General features: G+C 38.7%; 1 protein-coding gene across 1 annotated transcript in view; it reads right to left on the reverse strand.

The window, feature by feature from the left end:
* b4galnt4b (beta-1,4-N-acetyl-galactosaminyl transferase 4b) overlaps positions 1 to 22952 on the reverse strand; it is a 116516-nt gene that overhangs the window by 12912 nt on the left and 80652 nt on the right. Inside the window, 3 exon segments of the mRNA XM_051115780.1 lie at positions 1475 to 1584; positions 2233 to 2376; positions 16750 to 16816. Coding sequence (XP_050971737.1) covers positions 1475 to 1584; positions 2233 to 2376; positions 16750 to 16816 — 321 coding nt within the window.

Below are 22952 nucleotides of genomic sequence, written 5' to 3' on the forward strand. Positions count from 1 at the left end.
ATGCTTGATCCTGATTGGTCAGTCATGACATTCCAAGGTATGTTATTCCCCGATAACAACTGGTAAAAGCTAATAACACAGACTCATCCGGACTCATCAGATTTATCATAAGTAGGAGCTTGATAGTTTTTCTTGGTGGAAGCTTTGCTTTTGGTTAGCTAATAAAATATTAAAACTCAATATTAACAATTCAATATTATGTGTGCAATTATTGTAATAGTAATAATTCATGTCTAATTATTTACTTTTGTGGCAAGCAGCTGTGTTATAAGTGGGATAATGTACATCCCAGTTGTTATCGCAAAATAAAGATGTATTATCCCTTACTTATTATAATCTTAATTCACGTGCTAAAGGATTTTGAAAGTCTGAAAGTAATCAGTGTTGAGTGCTACTGTAAGTTCAACTCTGCCTGGTTTAAATGTTTCAAAATGATTAACAGTTGAAAATATTAGAAATTCATAATGTAATAAGTACTTCAATAAAGTAATTGAAAAGTTACACTACTTATTAAATCTTAAATAAAGTAACCTGTAATCTGTAACCTATTACATTTCCAAAGTAAACTTCCCAAAACTGACAATAACTAATCTATATTTAATTTATACAGTTGAGTACAGATGCACCGATCTCTTAAAAAAGTACACTCTGTTCCAGGCTTGGACACGAACTGCATGCAATATTTTTTCAAAATGCCATGTGTGTGGAAATATTACAAACTCTTTGAACACATCCGGTAACAGAGGCCAGAGACGCTGAAGACGAACGCAAAAAGGAAAAAATAATGTAGCAGGCAGAGTGGGATCATGGTTCACAATGCACAAAATATTGGAAATATTATCCTAAATATTGAAACTGGGTTTATATTAATGTATCTCTGAGGGGAACTGACTGTTTTAAGAAATGTTTACATGGCGTTTTCTTCTCACTAAAGTTGCGTTCATAAGCACGGCGCTGCTTTGTACAGCGGTAACCAGGGAAACACTGTATTATTATTCCATAAGCTCCACCTGCTGACAGACACTGAATTTGCGTTCATTCAGTCCCTCTGTTGTTCTTCCCTAAGAATCGTTTCATTTGTAACAAAATAATCATGATAAAATCATTTTTGAACAAACAAATAATATTTGAACTTTATATTTGTTAGGCTAGTTGTGATATTGAAATTGCAATCGAGAATTGTACAATTTATTTGGTATGTAAAATTTTGATGTCATATAAGCTTATTTATTAAAATAAAACATAATATGGGTCAAAAACAATGATAACAATAACTACTGTTTTTTTGTGACCGGGCCAGTAGAAAAACTCCTTAGCGTTGAGACCCTGATCCTGCCTTGTACAAAATTAAACAAGCATTTTTACAAAATTATTAGTAAAATAGTATTAAAATATTACTAACTAGCAGTTCAAAATGAGCAGCCAACATTGTCATCAACATAGAGAGTGTGTCTGGCGAAACTATGTTACGTACAAACTGCAGGCCTTGATAGCGTGCGATAGGGAAGTCCTTCACCACGTAGGTTGGAGAGTAGACACAAGATGGCAGAACATTCTCCAGCCTGGACTGATCTATCATGGGAACTACAACAACAAATACGTCATCATATGGGATAATTCCCACACTCTTCATAAGACAGTTCACATACAAATAACTGCTAAGCATGAACATTTTCATTTCATCTAAATAAAAAATATATGTATATCAGTGTGCTGATTTCCATACAGATATTCAGTGGCTTCCATTCATCACTATTAGCTTGTATCTCAGTCCTGACTGTCACATATTCAATCGTGCTGCTCCCAACAAGCTGGCATGCTATATCTACACCACCATATGGATCTAACAATGCACTGCAGAGCTTCTACACAAGCAATTAAACATGAACACACTGCAAATCACAGTATACACTGTCTATCCAGAAAGATAGATGGCTGTTTATCTTGTTTACCAACCACAGCTATACATACACACAACAGCACTAGAATGCTGCAAGAAATTTTTTCAGTTTTGTTAGCTGTAAATGTAAAACTTTTTAACATTATGATATGTTTGGCTATATATCCATCATTGTATTAAACCAATGGTGGAGCATCAGTTGATGCACGATTTACAACTGAGCAGCACAATGAGATGTTACAAAAAAAAAAAAAAACAGGAGATTCAGCAATGTGACTGAACAGTGTTTATAAATGACCTCGATATGCATACACACTGTTGGGAATACTCACTCTTGTAGAAGGTGTCTCGTGGGTCTGGTTTGAGCATATCTGCAGTATGTGTGTCTGTCCTATGGTTAACCCGCAGAGCGAGAGAATGACTGGCCAGCGTCTGTGGGATGTGACGAACACTGTTCATCTTCAGACTGGATTCATCTGTCAGAGACAGAGAAAGAAAGAGAATAAGGACAGTGAGAGACAGCGTGTGAATTTAAATCAGCTAACAGACTAACGCTCCACATCCTGTGCTGTTTGCTATTATAGAAATGGTAGCATCTTGGATTTTCTACAGCTGGAAAATAAGTGTATCCTGTATATACTATAGGAACAATAAGAACAAAATTTTAAAGAAATCTCATTTGGCTAGCAGGATTATTGGTAATCCTACTCCTAAATTATCAGACTGTGTTACTTCAGCTATGATCCGGAAAGCACACATAATTCTAAATGATCCAGATCATCCACTACATCGGTATTTCATTCTTCTTCCATCTGGCCGTAGATATAGCTTACTTTAGTAACTAACTTTAGTAGTTTTGTTCCTTCAGCTATTCGTGCTTTAAACACATAGGAAATCAGTTATCATCATATGCCTGGGCATTTTTTTTTTTTTTTTTTTGGATGTGAGCGTTTGTGAACGTCTTGTGATAAGTTTGTATATAACGTGTACTTGTTCTTATGTTATATGCACACCTTCTGTGAAGATAAATTTCCTCTCTGAGGACAAAAATAAAATGAATACTAGGGTCCATAAGTCTAAGACCACTAGTGCAGATGCTACTTGCAAGTTTTATCTGCATAACTATTATAAATAGATTATTTATTATTTAGCATGGATGCAAAAACATCTCACCATGTGTACAAAGAGTCACATATTCAGTGTCTCAAATGCAGTGTTTGGCATGTTACTTTGAAACAGTAATTAGTTATAGCTACTTCTTACAAATAATAACTGAGTTAATAACTGAATTACATCATTACAAAAGTAACTAATTACCAGGGAAAGTAACTATTGAAAGAAAATGTTCAAATATGTCAAATAACTTGGATGCCACTAATATTAAATATGCTAAATGAATAAAACATTGTACACCAATATAGTAACAAAGTGATAAAGTAATCCGTATGATACCAGTGCGAGCACCCATGAGCGGCTCCGCTTTTCAAATTGTAAAGATCCACATGTGACGCGCGGACATGTAGCTAAACACCCACATTCACCTCCGTAAACAAACGTGAACATTCAAGTTTATCTTGGCTACTTTTCGTTTCTGTAAGAAGACACACTGAGAGGAATAAGCCAGAATTTACTACCTCAATTCCAGAAAAGTTGGGTTGTTTGGTTAAATGCCTTAAAATGTTATTTGTTCATTCTCTTTAAACTTTATTTATTTGACTAAAGTACAAAGAAAAAATTTCCAATGTTTTCACTGGCCAACTTTTAATTTAATTTTGTAAATATGACCATATTTCTATTTTCATGGCTGCTACACTTCAAAAAAGCTGGGAGAGAGGCATGTTTAACACTTAGCCACGTCAACTTTCCTTTTAATTACAATGTTTAATTGCATGGGAATTAAGGATACTAATACTTCAAGTTTTGCAAGAAAAATTATTGTCCAATCTGGCTTGATAAACACCTTAAGATGCTCAGCAGTTTGTGATCGTCTGATTCTCCATTTCATGACTGGTCATACATTTTCAATAGGAGACAGATGTGGACTGCAGGCAGGCCCGTCTAGCACATTCAGTCTGTGTCTATGAAACACACTGTTGTAGTACATGCAAAATGAGACCTGGCATTGTCTTGATCTAATAACCATGGACTTCCCATGAAAAACGTCATCTTGATGGCAGTATATGTGTCTGTGCAATCCCAATACATGCCTCCACTTCAATGGTACCTTCACACGTATTCCAGTCACCAATGCCATTTGCTCTGCTGCACCCCTCAACCATGACAGTCGGTTGCATTTGCATCTGTCGCTGATGAAAGTTTGGATGTTTGACACTTTTGTCATAAAATTTGGCACAAAGTGATAAGACATGATCCAACTTTGCTTGCAAAGGCTGAAATGCTACTTTTATACCCAAACATGATATCCTCACCTATTTCGATTTCACCTGTTTACTGTGAACTGTTTCAAACCTGTTTTAATTTGGATATTCTGTAACCTTTTCACTTTTATTTTGCCTTTGTTCCAACATTTTTGGAGTGTGTTGCAGCCATGAAAATCAAAATTTGGTTATATTTACAAAATAAAATAAAAAGTTGGCCACTGAAAACACTGGAAATTCTTTCTTTGTCCTTTAGTCAATGAAATAAAGGTTAAAGAGAATGAGCGGATAACATATTCTTGATTTTATGGCATTTCACAAAATGTCCCAACTTTTCTGGAATTGGGGTTGTACCTCAGAAAAAGAACGCAATGTGATGCAATGCGCTGCTTTGCAGGTCCTACGGCTGAGAGAGAGCCTACTCCCATAAAAAACTGCCTCAGTGTGCTCATTTAATGCCACATTTTATTGTCTGTAATGGTAACAGTGTTGTAATGGGGGAAACAGTAATTTGTTTGATTATTCGTTACTGAAAAAAAGTAATGGCGTTAGTAACGCTGCTTATTTGTAACGTCGTTATTCTCATCACTGCTCAAATGTAATTTTGTGATTAGTAACCTAGAAAAGGTGCAGAATCTGAAATACTCAATATTTATTTTGTGTCATAAGGCTGAAACCTATTTCCAGGTTTAACTTTTTGAGCCCTAGATTGCAATTGTGAATCCTAGATTTCCAGTGTGGTCCTAACTTTCAGAAAGTGTATTAAAGGGATAGTTCACCCAAAAAAAGAAAATTACCTCATGATTTCTCTCTGCTTTCAGACTAATACAATCGGAGTTATATATAAAAACGTCTTGGCATTATAAGGTTTATAATGGCAGTGAATGGCTGTTGATTTTTTTTTTAAGTCCAATAAAGTGCATCCACCCATCATAAAAAGTGCTCCACGTGGCTCCAGGGGGGGTTAATTAAGGCCTTTTGATGCAAATTGATGTGTTTATGTAGGAAAAATATCAATATTTAAAACCTGCTAACTATCGTACTTGCGTTCACGAGAAAGCGTCATTCCAGTGGATGATGTAGGTGACAAACGCGAAAGTGATGAACATGGACGTGCAGAGGAGAGAGCAAAACAAAACACTGGTCACGAATTAGTACAAAAACAAGGATTTATAAAGAAAAATATCGGAGGATTTCGAGAGGAGACTGTAGCTGTAAACAAAACTTGGTTCTCACAAGGAGCTTACATTATGCCTAGCCTACGTCTTATGTCATCTGCTGGAACACCACTCTCTCGTGAACGTATGTACAACAGCAGAAGCTAAAGATTATGGTCTTAAATATGGATTTTTCTTTTTTTACACAAACGCATCGCTTCACTTCAATAGGCCCGGAGCCATGTTGAGTACTTTTTTTGATGTATGGATGCACCTTATTGAAAATCAACAGCCATTTACTGCCATTATAAAGTTTGGAAGAGCCAGGAGAGCCATTTTTTAATATAAACCAGATTTTATTCATCTGAAAGAAGAAAGTCATACACACCTAGGATGGCTTGAGGGTGAGTAAAATTCAGCTTTGCCATAACAGGAATAAATTACATTTTAAAGTCTATTTAAATAGAAAAAACAATTTTAAATTTCACAAAATTACTATCACTGAAAATAATGTATCAAATGCTCCAAAGCTGACAGTTGATGCTCATGAACAGCTGTCAGAAAACAAGAAGCTTGCTAATTGTCACCACAGCTATAACCCTTAAAGCAACATTTCACCGAGCCAAAGCTGCACTTGAGTGAGGTGAGTTATCGACTGCATATTTTAGTACATTTTTTAAATGGCATTTCATCTGCACACTAAATCTGGAGTCAGCGCCGACACTCACTCAACATGTTGCTCTTCAACATTATCCACACTGCTGTGCCCCAAACCCCACATGAAACTCTAAATCCAACCTCACTCTGGGAAACCTCATTTCTGGTTGGATCAGCTTTTTTTTGTGTGGATACTTCCCCAAGGCTTAAAGAGATGCAACCAGGCTCGCACACACTACCCACGCTTTAAGACAATCCCTTGGTGATCAGTCCATGGGCACTGAAGCATGCAGGTGTGTGTATGTGAGGGAGACTCTATTCATTATGGTTTATCTCCTGACGTTATGAGAGCTCAAAACAGTGTCTGCTCAGCTACAGCCGCAGATGAAAACACGCTTTAATTAGTCCTATCGATCCACTGCAAATGTGTTAGTAGGCAAGTAAAAGTTACAGAACATCAAAGTCTGTCACTGATGGCAGAAATGCAGAAAGCAAGCACACAACCCTGATAGAGGGATAAAAAGAGAGAATATAAAGAGTGCTGGATGTTCCAGTAACATCCAAAAGGAAGAAAACAGACAAAGAGATGGAGCAGAAATGTGCCATTAGGAGGCTGAACGACTGCAGTCTTTGACTTATGTGTCTGTTAATGCTGTTGAAGCTTTAGTCAAGGACCATATGGCTTTATTGATTATTGAACAGTCCAAGCAAATTTGCAGTTTCAAACGATTTCATTTGGAAATAAAAAAGAAAACAAGATGCCCTTGCTCTTGCTCTGCGTTTTCAAATAGAGTACTAAGATACTGTAATGCCAAGCCAGCAGAGGGAGCCATCACCCGAATACTGACTGCGCGCTCCCTCTGCTGCTTCTACTGCTACTTCCTGTTTGGCAGTATTTAAGGACTCACCATGTGCTCACACATTGCGAAGTATTGCCAGTTTACCTGCCTTACCAAGCGTTTTCTGATTACTCTGATTTGTTTGCACGTGTATGATTCTGCCTCGTTTTCTGACTACCGATTTCTTGGATTACCCTTTCTGGATTGTTGAACTGTGTGGACTGATATCAAGGTTTGACCTTATTGCCTGGCTTTCTCACTACGATTTACGGATTACCCTTAGACTGTCGAAAGAGTGGACTGCTTTCTGGTTAACGACCCATTGCCTGGTTTTACGTGTATGTTTGCTGCTTTGTACAATAAACCTCTGCATATGGATTCTAACGCCGCCTCAGCGCCTTCGTTACAGAATACTTCGCCTCCCTTGAATCCAGCGGAGGTCTCCAACTTGCAAGCAGCGTTTGCTTATCAGAGCGAACTCCTAAAGAATTATCAAGAACAGCTTACGAAGCTGCAGTCTGTCAACGAACATCTGACACACTACGTGCGAGCCCTCCCTCCACCAATGCCTTCTACGGTAAGCTTTGCTCTCCCTACCAAATTCGATGGCACAGCTGAGCAATGCAAAGGGTTTATTCGACAAGTGAAACTGTATTTTGATTATCAACTTGAACGATTTGAATCTGAAGAGAAAGAAGATGTGCGTTTCTCATGACGCTGCTCACAGGGAGGGCTCTCGATTGGGCTTCAGCGGTATGGGATGCCGACTCACAGTTTAAGCGATCTGTTGACTATTTCTTGCAACAAATTCAGGAAGTATTCGAATATCCCGCAGGGGGCAGGGATATTTCGAATCAAATCATTCACGCTCGTCAAGGCAACCGCACCGCAGCTGATTATGCCATTGAGTTTCGTACTCTAGCAGCTCAGAGCGGATGGAATGATGTTTCTCTCAAAGCCGTCTTTTACAACAGTTTGAACAGTGATTTACAAACTGAGCTCGCCTGCCGACGAGAGAATTCATCATTTTCAGAACTGGTTAACCTCGCCATTAAACTTGATAATCTCATGAGGCAGACACCCAAACAACGCTCAGCCAAGAGTTATCATCGCAACTCCCCGAGCTCCAGCTCAGTAACAGAACAAGTACCGATCGAACCCATGCAAATAAACGCTTCACGATTATCTGAGGAGGAACGTACTCGACGCTGTCAAAATCACCTGTGCTTTTACTGCGGTGAACCAGGCCACCGTAGCACTGGATGTCCACTCAAATCCAAGACCTCCTCAAAGGTAAATATCCAAAACCTCTCCATATTACAATACAAATCTTTGACACTGCCGGTTACCATAAGAACTGATACCCTCTCTCTCGATCTGACAGCGATGATTGACTCTGTGGCTGCGTTGAACATCATCAATAAGGACATCGTAGAAAAATTCAACATTCCAACTCAACCATGCATCCCGCCCATTTGAATCAAAGCCATCAATGATACTCTCATCGACCACGGCATCCACCATCAAACCAAGACAGTGAAACTGCAGGTTGGATTACTTCATCAGGAGAACATTACCCTGTATGTGGTTGATTCACCCAAGTACGAGATTATCCTCAGATTCCCCTGGCTCTCCATCCATGATCCTGCCATCTCGTGGAATCAAGGGGAATTAACTCACTGGTCACATTTCTGTTTAAGGAACTGTCTTCCTGCTCAACCACAACCCTGTCTCACCACAAGCATTGAAAGTCCAGACACGAAGGTAAAAATCTCCATTCCTGAGCAGTATCAAGATCTATCAGAAGTTTTCAGCAAAACCAAGGCTACCTTACTCCCTCCACACGGCCATGGGACTGTGCCATTGACCTGCTGCCGAACGCCATGCCACCTAAGAGTAAGGTGTACCCGTTGTCTAGAATGGAGGACCAGGCTATGGAGGAGTACATTGAGGAAGCACTAGAATCAGGTTTCATCCGTGCATCAACATCCCCCGCAGCAGCAGGCTTCTTCTTCGTAGCCAAGAAGGATGGAGGTCTGAGGCCGTGCATCGATTACCGTGGACTCAACAACGTCACAAAGTTCCGTTACCCATTGCCTCTTGTACCCCCGGCTCTAGAACAACTGCGGGAAGCCACCATTTACACCAAACTTGACTTACGAAGTGCATATAACCTCATCAGGATCAAGGAAGGAGATGAATGGAAGACTGCATTTCTCACCACTAGGGGGCACTACGAATATCAGGTGATGCTGTATGGGTTAGCCAACGCCCCAGCTGTATTTCAGTCATTCATAAATGAAATTCTGAAGGACTTCATGAACAAGTTTGTAATCGCCTACATTGACGATATCCTGATTTACTCCAAGTCAGAGACAGAACACATCACTCACGTGCATGCAGTCTTATCCCGTCTACTGGATAACCAATTGTATGTCAAGGCAGAGAAATGTGAATTCCACATCCACCAGACATCCTTCCTGGGCTATGAGGTCAGTCACCAGGGGGTCAAGATGGATCCCACGAAGATTCAGGCAGTCACAGGTTGGCCTCAACCCTCAACCATTAAGGAGCTTCAGAGATTTCTGGGCTTCGCAAATTTCTACCGACGATTCATACGTAATTATAGCACCATAGCTGCTCCTCTTACCTCACTGTTAAAGAACAAACCCAAGAAACTCTGTTGGACAGAGGAGGCAGATCGAGCGTTTTCCGCACTCAAGACAAGTTTCACGTCAGCCCCTATTCTGAAGCACCCCAATCCCGAATTACCGTTTGTCGTGGAGGTGGATGCATCGGACTGTGGAATTGGAGCCATTCTCTCTCAACGTCATGGTCAACCAGGCAAACTCCATCCTTGCGCCTTCTACTCCAGAAAACTCACCAGTGCCGAACGAAATTACGACGTTGGAAACAAGGAGCTGTTGTCCATGAAAGCAGCTATCGAAGAGTGGCGACACTGGCTGGAGGGCGCTCGTCATCCCTTCCAAGTAATCACAGACCACAAGAACCTCGAGTATATCAAAGGTGCAAAGAGACTAAATCCACGCCAGGCTCGATGGGCTCTCTTTTTCACCCGGTTTAACTTCACAGTCACTTACCGACCAGGCAGCAAAAATAGCAAGGCAGATGCTCTCTCCCGGCAACATGATCCTCATCTAGACACTCATCCACCGGAACCCATCCTTCCACCCACCGTCATTCTGGCCCCTGTCTCATGGGATATCATGGAGGAAATCCAACGCAGACACGATCAAGATCCACCACCACCACAATGTCCACCTAATAAGCACTACGTACCTCAAGAAATGCGTCACCAAGTACTCCAATGGGTCCACACCTCTCTCAGTGCTGGCCACCCAGGTATATCACGAACTCTACATCTCCTAAAGAACTCATTCTGGTGGCCATCCATGACCAAAGACACCGCTACCTATGTCAAATCCTGCCAGATCTGTGCTCAATCTAAGACCCCCAAGGAACTACCGTCAGGTCTACTCCAGCCCTTACCTATTCCACAACGCCCCTGGTCCCATCTATCAATCGATTTCGTCACTGACCTGCCACCTTCCCAGGAGTTCACAGCCATACTGGTAATCATCGATCGTTTTTCCAAATCCTGCCGTTTAATTCCTTTGAAAGGTCTCCCCACAGCCATGGAAACTGCCTTAGCCCTCTTCCACCATGTCTTCCGTGTCTATGGCTTACCTGAGGACATTGTAAGCGACAGAGGAACTCAGTTCACATCCCAAGTCTGGAAAGCCTTCTGCAAGCAACTCGACATTAATGTCAGTCTCACCTCAGGTTACCATCCTCAGAGTAATGGCCAGGTGGAGAGATTAAATCAGGAGATCGGTCGATATCTTCGCACCTATTGCAGTCATGAGCAACACAGATGGTCAGAGTTTCTCCCCTGGGCTGAATATGCCCAAAATTCACTCACCCATTCCTCTACAGGCCTCACCCCCTTTCAGTGTGTCCTGGGGTTTCAGCCACCGATGTTCCCGTGGTCAGGTGAACCGTCTTCAGTGCCGGCAGTCGATGACTGGATTAAGCGTAGCGAGAGGGTGTGGGACAGTGCCCATGTGCGTCTCCAGCGGGCTGTAAGGAATCAGGAGATTCAGGCCAACAGACGCCGCCTGCCACACCCTCCCTACCAACCTGGACAGCGGGTCTGGCTCTCTACACGGGACATCAAGCTGCGGCTGCCCAGCAGGAAGCTCAGCCCAAGGTATGTAGGCCCATTTAAAATTCTTAAATGAATTAATGAAGTTACATACCAGCTTGAGCTTCCTCCTAACTACCGTATCTCTCCTTCCTTGCACGTATCGCTCCTCAAACCGGTCCACCCGGAGGCTGACCCCGGCCAGATGGCCCCAGAACCGCCGCCACCCCTGGAAGTGGACGGCTTGCCTGCATATCAGGTGAAGGAGTTGCTGGAGTTGCTCGGCGTAGAGGGGGTCAGCTCCAATATTTGGTGGACTGGGAGGGCTATGGACCTGAGGAGAGGTCATGGGTAGCCGCCAACGACATTCTGGATCCGTCTCTCATAGAGGAATTCCACCGAGCCAGACCCGACCGTCCAGCACCACGACCACGGGGACGTCCTCGTCGAGCTCCAGGAGTCGCTCCTAGAGGGAGGGGTTCTGTAATGCCAAGCCAGCAGAGGGAGCCATCACCCGAATACTGACTACGCGCTCCCTCTGCTGCTTCTACTGCTACTTCCTGTTTGGCAGTATTTAAGGACTCACCATGTGCTCACACATTGCGAAGTATTGCCAGTTTACCTGCCTTACCAAGCGTTTTCTGATTACTCTGATTTGTTTGCACGTGTATGATTCTGCCTCGTTTTCTGACTACCGATTTCTTGGATTACCCTTTCTGGATTGTTGAACTGTGTGGACTGATATCAAGGTTTGACCTTATTGCCTGGCTTTCTCACTACGATTTACGGATTACCCTTAGACTGTCGAAAGAGTGGACTGCTTTCTGGTTAACGACCCATTGCCTGGTTTTACGTGTATGTTTGCTGCTTTGTACAATAAACCTCTGCATATGGATTCTAACGCCGCCTCAGCGCCTTCGTTACAGATACACGCTTTAACATTCACAACACAAAGCTCCCACCCATTCCATTTACTCCAGATTGTGATATCAAAGCCACAACTACACGCAGACATCAACACCTATTCAATTGGTGGGAAATGACAAAACGCTGTTCCTGCAGGACCTGCGTCTCTGTTTGTTCTCCACAGGGGGAAAAAACAAACCCCCGAATTCAAATAACTATCATATTGAACTTTACTTAAAGGGATAATTCACCCAAAAATAAAAATTATATTATTAATTGACTTTTCGCAGGGAGTTTGATTGACCAGTCATAACACCAAATCAGCCTTTTTTGTCCGACAAATAAACCAGATAGGTGAGTAGATTAACGTCAGTGGACTTGAACTTGAAACATGTTGTGTATTTACATCATGGTACTGTTGTAAACACGTCAAAGACTGACACAGAAGACAATATATTGTCGAATAAAGATATTATTTTTGTTTTATTTGCGCACCAAAATTATTCTTGCAGCTTCATAAAATTAAGGTTGAACCACAGATGTCACATGGACTAGTTGTTACATTGCTGTCTACGCTTGGTCAGAAAGCTCTCGGATTTTATCAAAAATATCCTAAAAGTTGTGTTCTGAAGATGAACAAAGATCTTAAAGGTTTGGAATGACATGTGGGTAAGTACTTAATGACAGAATTTAAATTTTCCGGTGAACTATCTCTTTAAGCTTTTATTGTAATAATTTTTGCAATGTCTTCATATTAAATCATATACTTTTGAATTATCCAGGCCAGAGCATATATATATTTTTAACCATATTTGCAGCCGAAATTCCAGAATATTAAGAAAATGAGGCCATAACTGCACATTAAATCAGACTGCACACTGTTCTTGAAGTACTTTAAACTTAGCAATCATTACCTAATGTATGAGTTTTGTTGATCAGTAAAACTCATTTTGACAGAAAGCTAAAAATGCTTTTTTTGTAAAGTTTTGGGATTCCTCTAACCACCCACACACAAAAACTCATTGAATCGCCTAGGCTATGTGACATATTTTAGCTTCAAAATAAAGAAATTCACCAAAAGATTCAAAGGGTTAATTATAAAATGTAAAAATATAAATGGGCCATTCTACAGAATTGGTTTAAAGTCAGAGTTGGAAACGTCTTGAATTTTCTATTTTATTAAACTTTTTTCCAGAGATAAATCAATAACAATTACATTTTAACTATATTTCAAGTGTAGTTTGTGACATTTGTTGTATTTTGAATCCTTTTTTTGTTGTTGATAAAAATCAAAAAGTTGATCATACTAATTTCAAAGTTAAGGATTAAAGGGTTACTCCACCCCAAAATGAAAAATTTGTCATTAATCGTTCCAAACTGGTAAAAGCTTCGTTCATCTTCGGAGCACAATTTGAGATATTTTGGATGAAAACCGGGAGGCTTGTGACTGTCCCATTGACTGCCAGGTAAATACCACTGTCAAGGCCCAGAAAAGTATGAAAGACATCGTCAAAATAGTCCATCTGCGGTTCAATCTGAATTTTCTGAAGTGACAAGAATACTTTTTGTACGCAAAGAAAAAGAATAAAGTTTTTTTTCAACAATTTGTCTCCTCAGCGTCAGTGTAGCGCCATTTTGCAGAGTATTCGCTGAACACAAACCGCGTATGCCATTCTGTGTCAGTCGCGCCACATGGATATGTTTTCTACGTATATTTATGCTTTGATTTGAACGTAAACAGTGTATCTGGCGTACACAAATGGCACTACAAATCGTTGAATAAAAACTTTCTTTTTTTTCCTTTGCGTACAAAAGATATTCTTGTCGCTTCATAAAATTCAGATTGAACCACTGATGGCAGATGGACTATTTTGACGATGTCTTTCATACTTTTCTGGGTCTTGACAGTGGTATTTACCTGGCAGTCAATGGGACAGTCACAAGCCTCCTGGTTTTCATCCAAAATATCTTAAATTGTGTTCCGAAGACGAACAAAGCTTTTACAGGTTTGGAACGACACGGGGGTAAGTGGCTAATGACAAAATTTTCATTTTGGGGTGGAGTAACCCTATAATTAGTTTGAATATACATTGAACCAAAAACTATCATAACATCTTAGTTGATAATTCAGTACACTTTATTTCTGACAAAACATCGCACATTTCAGTTGTGACAGCACATTTTCTGTAGTGACAGTAAAGTTTTGGTAGCGACCACATCATGCTACAGAATTTTATCTTGTATTCTAAAACACTACTAAAACATACTAAAATACAGAAAAAAAAATTTATTTATTTTAGTTTATTTACCCCAAATATGAGGATTATGTGTTCCCTTTTGTCACTACCAAAATAATGATGACATGTTTTGGTTGTGACTGTTACGGTAGTAACACATATAAAAACGAAATGTTATGAAATAACTCCCAAAAAAGTGTTTAATAAAAAATTGTGTTTGGTAGTGACATTCTTTAAAGTTACACACATATTTTTCATACTTTTGGACACATTTACCTCAAAAAGATGGGACCTATCTACTCACTATGTAGCTATAAGAGAGAGTGACACATAAATATTCCCTGATCAAAAACATAGGGGTGTAGTTAAAATCAGTCTCAGCCAATGGACTTACACATACACTGCAGTGGTAGTGAGTAATTTTTTTTTTTGTTTTTTTTTTCACATAAAGTTTCATAATTTACAAATAAAATATTGAATAAACTTCATATTGTAAAAGAATCAAAAAGATATTTTTCAAAACATCAACGGAAAAGAATAATAAAATTATTTCAATCATCTTCAGAAGCTGAAATTTAGGCGTTAGGGTTCGGAAGCCAGCTCCCAATTGAAAGTACCCAATAAATGATAATTCTGTATATATATTAAGCTGACTAATATTTTAAATATTATTGTGGGTTTCAATAGATAATAGAAGGATCTTAGTAAACATCTAAGATATGAATACTTAAACGCTTTTTAAGTGTGTTTTTTGGTCGTGGGACAGCAGTTTGGACCAATTCTGTAGAATGGCCTATACTGTATATATATATATATGAAGAGTTCAGATGCAAAACTTTCTAAAAGTCACTTCAGTCAAAAATGAAATAATGGTACTGAGTGAATGCCCTCGACACATAGTTTACGTTCATCAAATACTTTTATTTCAAACTCGCTGAACTCCAGCCTCAACCCTTTTTTTTTCCTTTTGGAAACCTGCATTCAAATCCATTTGGCTAAAAAATCTGAGATCGCACGTACCCTCTCAGTTTGAATGGGCATGACACCTCTGCATGTGACCAACTTGAAAATAAGAAAAATCTGCAAATCTTTTTCGCCCTTTGTGTGAAACTCTCAATAGCACAGATTTCTGTTAAAATGAATGGAACTCACCAGCAAAATTGCACAATGCAATGGTTAATGTGACTGCACCTTAAGGGTATAATTTCTGCATATTTTTTCTGATATTGTACAGTTTCAAAAATGGTTTCATAACTCTAAGAGTCAGAAAATGATTTTATTTTACTGTATTATTATTGTATTATTACTGTATTTTCTTATTATTAGTTTTTTTATAAATGAACAGCATATCTTTTGTTTCTGTCAATGACATTTTTTTTATTAATTTAGTTTTTTTTTTTTAAATTTAGCATTGTTTTATGCACAGTTGTATAGTATGCAAATACTTTGACATTGCAATTTTTACATTGAAATATTTAATGTAAAATATTTGTCTTGCCAATAAAACACACTAATATAGCAAAAAAAAACGCAGAATACAGACCCTTTACATACAATACTGATTATCAATATAACCATGATTGTACTAAAAATGTAAATTTAATTCTGAAATAATACAAGCTACACTTACACTACAGAAACTATAATTACACTATATAATGATTACAAAACGCACAAATGGAAAGGAGACAGGTGCCAGTAATAGAGATAACTGACAGCTCGCCATACACTGTATCTGTTGTTAACAGAGCAGAAAGACACTCAAAGCCAAACCACCCAGGAGATCTCGCTCCATCTGCATCTCCCTGATGACTTGTCGAGAGAGAGAGAGGAGTGCGAGCGTGCCTTACATGTGGTGCGGTCTTCCTTGAGGGAGTGGTCTGCGTGATTAATGATTAGGACACTCTGGAGTTTGCTTCGTACTCTCCGGTGAGCTGCGTGGGATGGCGACGGAAGCTAATGCACATCCCCCTCTCCCTCAGCTTGTTAAGTACAGTGAGGATTTAATCGAAAAATTGCTTTCGTCTCAAATAATTATGTAAACGAAGCAAAGGAGGGCCACGGGGATTGTCTTTCTCTCTTTTTCCCTGTCCCTCTCTCACTTTGTGTCTGTACTTCCTCTTAAAAGCATGTGTAAATTAAAGTCAGTTCCCTTGATGAATGGCAGTAATTTGAAGGGGAACGTATGAACATGTGTAATGCTTGATAAGAAGATATGCAAAAGAACACAAAGTATATGCTGACTGTCAAAGCAAACACAGGAGGCTCAGGGGCAAGTGTTTTCTGGTGATTACCTAGTTGCCACTGCCGACATTCAAATATAAGTACAATGAGACTTTTCACACAAACAGCAGAAGCTGTAATGTTCAGAGGCTGTGAATGTTAACTGCAATATTCAGATATGATTGGAACAGGCAGAGTTTGCAAATGGTACTCTTGGGAGTTCACTTCCATTTTCTGTTTTATCTTGCCTGAAATGCACGCATGAAAAAAAATGAAGCAGCAGTTACCTGTGTACAACGAGATATAAGCTGAGTCAATGACATCATACTTCAGCCCAGGAAGGAAAGGTCTCCACTGCAAGAGATAAGAAAGAAAGATGAGATATAAATGAGAGAAATGTGCACTGGGGCAAATTCATAAATCAGCTGCACCACTTTTCAGATTTCAGGGCAAAAACCAGCATCCTGTTCACTAACCACTTGCAAAACAAATGCTACACTCTAAAAAATGCTGGGTTATTTTTTTATTTTAACCCAAATGCTGGGTTCAGCCTGTTGGGTCATTTTATTGGGTTATTTTTTACCCAGATGCTAGGTAGTTTTTCTGGACTCTAAAAAATGCTGTTTTGTTTTTCGACCCAAATGCTGTGTTCGTCTTGTTGGGTCATTTTATTGGGTTATTTTTTAATATTTTTACCCAGGTGCTGGGTAGTTTAACCCAGCTGTTGAGGTACAGTCAGAGTGCAGGCTTTTTGCGCCCTCTACAGGAGAGAGCGGTTCTCGGCATTGTCGGGCAATTCTTCAGTGAAATAATGGTTTGTATAGACCAGTTATCTGTTTGTAAACATTCGGGATGTGCGTGCAGCATGGTTGCGGAAAACTCTGGAGTATTACAAGGATACGGCACAGATACTTAGATTTAAAAAGAGTATAGATTATATTAATTAGATGTCATTTTCAAAATGTTATTTGCATATTACAAGAGCTTGTCACCCAGCAATAAGCACTGTTATTCAACGAAATCGGCGTTAGATCATGGGATATTCTTACAGATCCGAAACCGGGATGACGTTTTTATGGGCGGTTCAATTGGCAGTCTATGGAGCCATGGAACAAAAGAATAAAAAAGGTAAATTTGAATAATGACTTTATTTTCTCAATTCCAAGATATATCCCACAAATCTAGAGGAAAAACAACTTGTCATTCTCTCTTTTCCCCTCGGCTTATATCCAACACTTCTGCCTTTTTTCCCTCAGAATTAACAAACTCATTAGTTTTTTTGTTAAATCTGAATTAGTAGATATAAACTTGCATTTGTGAGGAAAAAAAATCAGAATTGTGAGATAAAAATTCCAAAAAATAAAAAGTTTGGTAAAAGGTTAATAGTAATAGGTTTAAATAATATGTCATGCTGTAACGGTAGGGCTAATACAGTACATCCCCTATGAACAGCATATGTGAATATTATCTAGACCTTTTTTTTTTAAATCAAATTTATGCTTTAAAAGTAGAATAATCATAGCAGTTTTCATCCATAGTATGTCCGTTTAAAAGTCTGCGTTTAGCTTCAAATGGCGTCTTTCACTACAGTATTGTATAAAAATTATTTGCATTCCGATTTTGACATCAAAATGCACAAAAATATATTTTTTTCTTATTCCATGGAGTTTACCTGTTTACCTACCAGTGTTTTTCTGCAACCACTATGCGCGCGCAAGTGACGTCACTGTGACGTCTACTCGAAATTGGTCTATACATTTTATTTCATTCATAAAGTCTTTACTGTGCTGTAAATTATTTTTTTTCCCCATTGCACGTACAAGGACGAGATGCCAGTCAGCTGCGTCAGCAGCAGTAATTTCGCATGATGAAAACGGCTTTTGCCTTGCATAACATAAACTGATTTTATTCATTTAATTTGATGTTAAAATATGTTCTCTAATCTCAGTACTGTTTGTTATGGTTATAGAGTCAGTCATGCCATCTTTCATCTACGAGTGAAACACAAGGCGGCAGTTTGAGGTTCGTATAGTTCCCCTGTTGAGCCATCACTGGCTCAGATTTGAGCGACACCCCGGCATAAGAATTAGCACTATTTTGGTGAAAAGTGATTAAAAAAAGAGAATGACTGAATACACTTATCTTAAAACGCTACTTTTAAATGTTACATTTTTTTATTTCTAAAATGATTGTTAAATGAGTTTAAATGGTAATATTATGCTGTATTCAACCAAATAAATTTTTCAAAATTCTCTTATATTTTTGTCCATGGGTGTTCTTGCTTAATAATAAATGTTCATTTTTTGATTATTGCTGTTGCCTCTATAATTCTGCGTGTGAATTTTAATTTCCAGCATATTTTAAGCCAGTCTTTGACTTAAATAAAACAACCAAGGATGTTGGGTAAAAACATTCACCCCAACCAGCTGGGTCAAAATAACCCAGCATCTGGGTTAACCCAAATGCTCTGCATCAGTCTAGTGCCACTTCGATACTCTCCAAAATGCCGCTAGGCTGACACATGATGAAGAATTGCTGAAGTTAAAGTTATTTTTGCTTTCTTTGTGCACAAAAAGTATTCTTAGCTTCAGAAAATTACGATTGAACCACTGATGTCACATGGACGATTTTGTCAACGTTTCTAGTACCTCTCTGGGCCTATGCAGGGTCAGAAAGCGCTTGGATTTTGTCAAAAATATCTTAATTTGTGTTCCAAAGACAAACGAATGTCTCAGGGGTGTGGAACAACATGAGGGTGAATAATTAATGACAGAACTTTCATTTTTGGGTGAACTATCCCTTTAAATATAAATGATTAAAATTACTAAAGTTATTCAGTCAAGAGCAGTGAGTGATTTTCTCTTTTTCTTTTGTTGTTTGAGTAACATTAAAGGGATAGTTCACCCAAAAATGAAAATTAGCCCATAATTTACTCACCCTCCAGACATCCTAGGTATATATGACTTCCTTCTTTTAGATAAATTTAATTGGAGTTATGTTAAAAATTATCCTGGCATTTCCAAGCTTTATCACTGCATAGACAGGTGTCTCTCTTCATCAGTCCAAACAAGTCCAATAAAGTGCATCCATCCATAATAAAAGTGCCTCACACGTCTCCAGGGGGTGAATAAAGGCCTCCTGTAAGAAAAATATCCATATCTAAAGCATAATAATCACTTTAATCTAGCTTGCGCTGGCTGGTCGTACCTGGAAGCAGCTCCGGGCAGATGACGTATAGACCGTCGGCGTTGCGCATGCACTGGTGAGTCTCGTGAAAACCAACGTTTGTTTAGCAAAGTTTCCTTACTTTAGCAAAGGAAAACCAGTCTCCTCTTGGTTTATTTTGAAATCCTATACATTTTCATTTTCAAATCCTCATTTTGTACTTCTATTTCGTGACAGTTGTTTTGTTTTGATCTTTCCACGGCACGTTCGCGTTCGTCACTTTTGCGCGGCGCATGCGCAATGCCGACGTCCTATTTCATCCGCCTCTAACTGCTTCCGGGTATGACCAGTCGGCGCCAGCTAGATTAAAGTGATTCTTATGTTTTAAATATGGATATTTTTCTTACAAAAACGCTTTGATTCGCTACAGGAAGCCTTTATTCACCCCCCAAAGTTGTGTGAGGCACTTTTTATTATGCATGGACGCACTTTATTGGACTTGTTTTGGACTAATGAAGAGAAAAACCCACCTATGCAATGAGAAAACTTGGAAATACCAGGATGATTATTAATACAACTCCAACTGGATTCGTCTGAGTGAAGGAAGTCATGTACACCTACTGTAGGATGTCAGGAGGGTGAGTAAATTATGGGCTAACTTTCATTTTTGTGTGAACTAACCCACTTTAAGAACTAACACATGGATCAAATATTTTGACACATCTGTATTTCTCCCAACTGTTCAGGTTCATTTAAGACATAATTGACTGGATTTACATGAATACTTTCCAAGACAGGCATTTTTACTTATACTTTTTGTATAAGTATGAATTCGGCATTTACTTTTTTTTATTATTTTTTTTAATTTACATTAAATTTTTTTGGTAACACTTTACAATACGGGTGCACAAATATGCATTAATTCATGCTTAACTAATGCAGAGATAATCATGAGTTAATATATAACTCATGCAGAACCAAACCATTTATTAATAATTACTGCATCAGCAACTAATGAACATTCTATATGATTCATAGATTAAGTAATCAATAAATTGTTATTAGTTAAATGTGTCATAACGTATTAATTACCTAATAACTTATTTTATTAACTAATATTGTAAATTCATATGCTAATTACCATGGTTCCAACTCATTGAGGCACATGACTAACTAACTAATTCTATATCCATAACCACAATGACATATTACTTAACAATTACTTAATAGTTCTGTGCCTCAACAAGTAAAGTCACAACATAATGATACGTTTGCAAATGATTAGCTAATGATTAATTAAAGCAGACAACTGGAAGATGAAATGCGTGGCTTCAACCCATTGTGGTAATTAACACATAAATTTACACTATTAGTTAATAAAATAAGTTATTAAGTAATTAATACATTATGACACATTTAACTAATAACAATTTATTGATTACTTAATCTATGAATCATATAGAATGTTCATTAGTTGCTGATGTAGTAATCATTAATAAATGTTTTAGTTCTTCATGAATAATACATTAACTTGTGATTATCTGTGCATTAATTAAGCATGAATTAATGCATATTTGTGCACACGTACTGTAAAGTGTTACCCATTTTTTTTTCATAAAGTAAAACTTGGCATGTATACAGATGTGCAATGGAGATGACTGGTGCTTCAGTTCCAATAAATATGCCAGATTGTGGTAATTTGCTGCGTTCCAAGAACAATGTCTGAAATAGTGCCATACAAACTGTTCACCACAGTTTTTTTTTGCCATATTTGTTACATATTTGCATAATTCCTTAGTGAATCAAGAGCTTAAACAATGTAAAAAGCGCATGCAAATAAACGGCACTATCAGCAGCCACAATTCATTCTTAGTGAATCGCCTTCCACCCTCCCTCTCTTTTTCTGTTTTCGCCTTCACAATGCTCCGGGATGGAACTGGCTCTCGAAATAGATGGGATACAGACACGTAGCAATTCTTCTAAAGAGGCTCTACAATTACAACATCACTTCTCGGCCACTCGCACGCATGAGGTCATTTAAGCAGTCGCATAACAATAACTCTTATCAAACTGATCCTCAGGCACACACACTTCCACTGTCTCATTCACACACCACTGCCACACTACACAACAGCTTTCAGCAGTTCAGACTGTACAGTTGAACAAAGATTGAAAGGCGAATGGAGGGGGACCAGATACAAAAAAGAAGAGAACAAAGAAAAAGAAAATAAGAGAGAAATTAATTTGAATTTGAAGCAGTTTGATGTCGACATTGCTTAGTTTGACAGTTTCAGGCCCAGAAAATGGTACATAACAGAGCAGCAGTGTCTGTCAAACTCACTGTCTTTGCATACTAATTAGTCACGAGCGCACACTCTAAAGATGAGCATTTAAAAGATTATTTGACTCAATTATGTATTCGCTGATTTATGACAGTCAAGGAATCTTGACAAAAACGTTGTTACGTGCCAAAATCAAACATCTAACACACACACACATACTGTTACACTGATGAGGGCTAGTTTTAGACACACACAACATAAACATCTCACACACCTGAATCAGTTTTCTTCAGCGTTTAGTATTCACCCTGTTGTTCTGCACAGCTTGTGTTTCTCAAGGTCAGATCTGCCTTTCGGGAATCGATGGAGTGCAGTTACAGCACAATGTCAGATCTGAGAAGCCACAGATGCCTGTTTGCCCCCAGTGACATAATACGCAAGCTCATGCACACACACATATATCCATGCAAACGGTCACACGCTGATAAATACACACCGATCAAGGACTAAGCCAGGCTGCTAACGCTATTCTTTGTCATTGCATGTATGACTACAAATACTCATTAGATTCTTTGTAGTGATGAGAAAATTGGATTTAAAATGACCTGCTACACTACCCAAGGCACATGATCCTTTTAAGTAGCAAAGATTTCTGCACAAATAACCATATGCAAAGACGAACACATTTCAGCTCCTGGAAAACAATGTGTGGCTTGCATGATGTTGCACATATTGCATCAGCTACAGATTTATTTCTCTTTTGTCTTGACGATGAATAAATTGAATTCATTTACTGTTGACTGGCAGCACCGTCCATAGCTCCTACTGCAAATGTCATATTGGATAGTTTTTGGTCAGACTACATCAGACAGGCTTTATTAGATCTCTTTGTCCCTACAAAGCCCGGGGATTCTGTTAAAATGCTAATCAGGCTCAGAATAACTCTGGCGTAGGGTGCTAACACTGAAAAAGTTTAAGCAAATGCACACATCATAGAGGTTAGCCTACCTTTTCTGATTTAATATTAAGAAGGAGCCCTAAAG

The sequence above is a fragment of the Labeo rohita genome, chromosome 7, assembly GCF_022985175.1.
Source record: "Labeo rohita strain BAU-BD-2019 chromosome 7, IGBB_LRoh.1.0, whole genome shotgun sequence".
Lineage (NCBI taxonomy): Eukaryota > Metazoa > Chordata > Actinopteri > Cypriniformes > Cyprinidae > Labeo > Labeo rohita.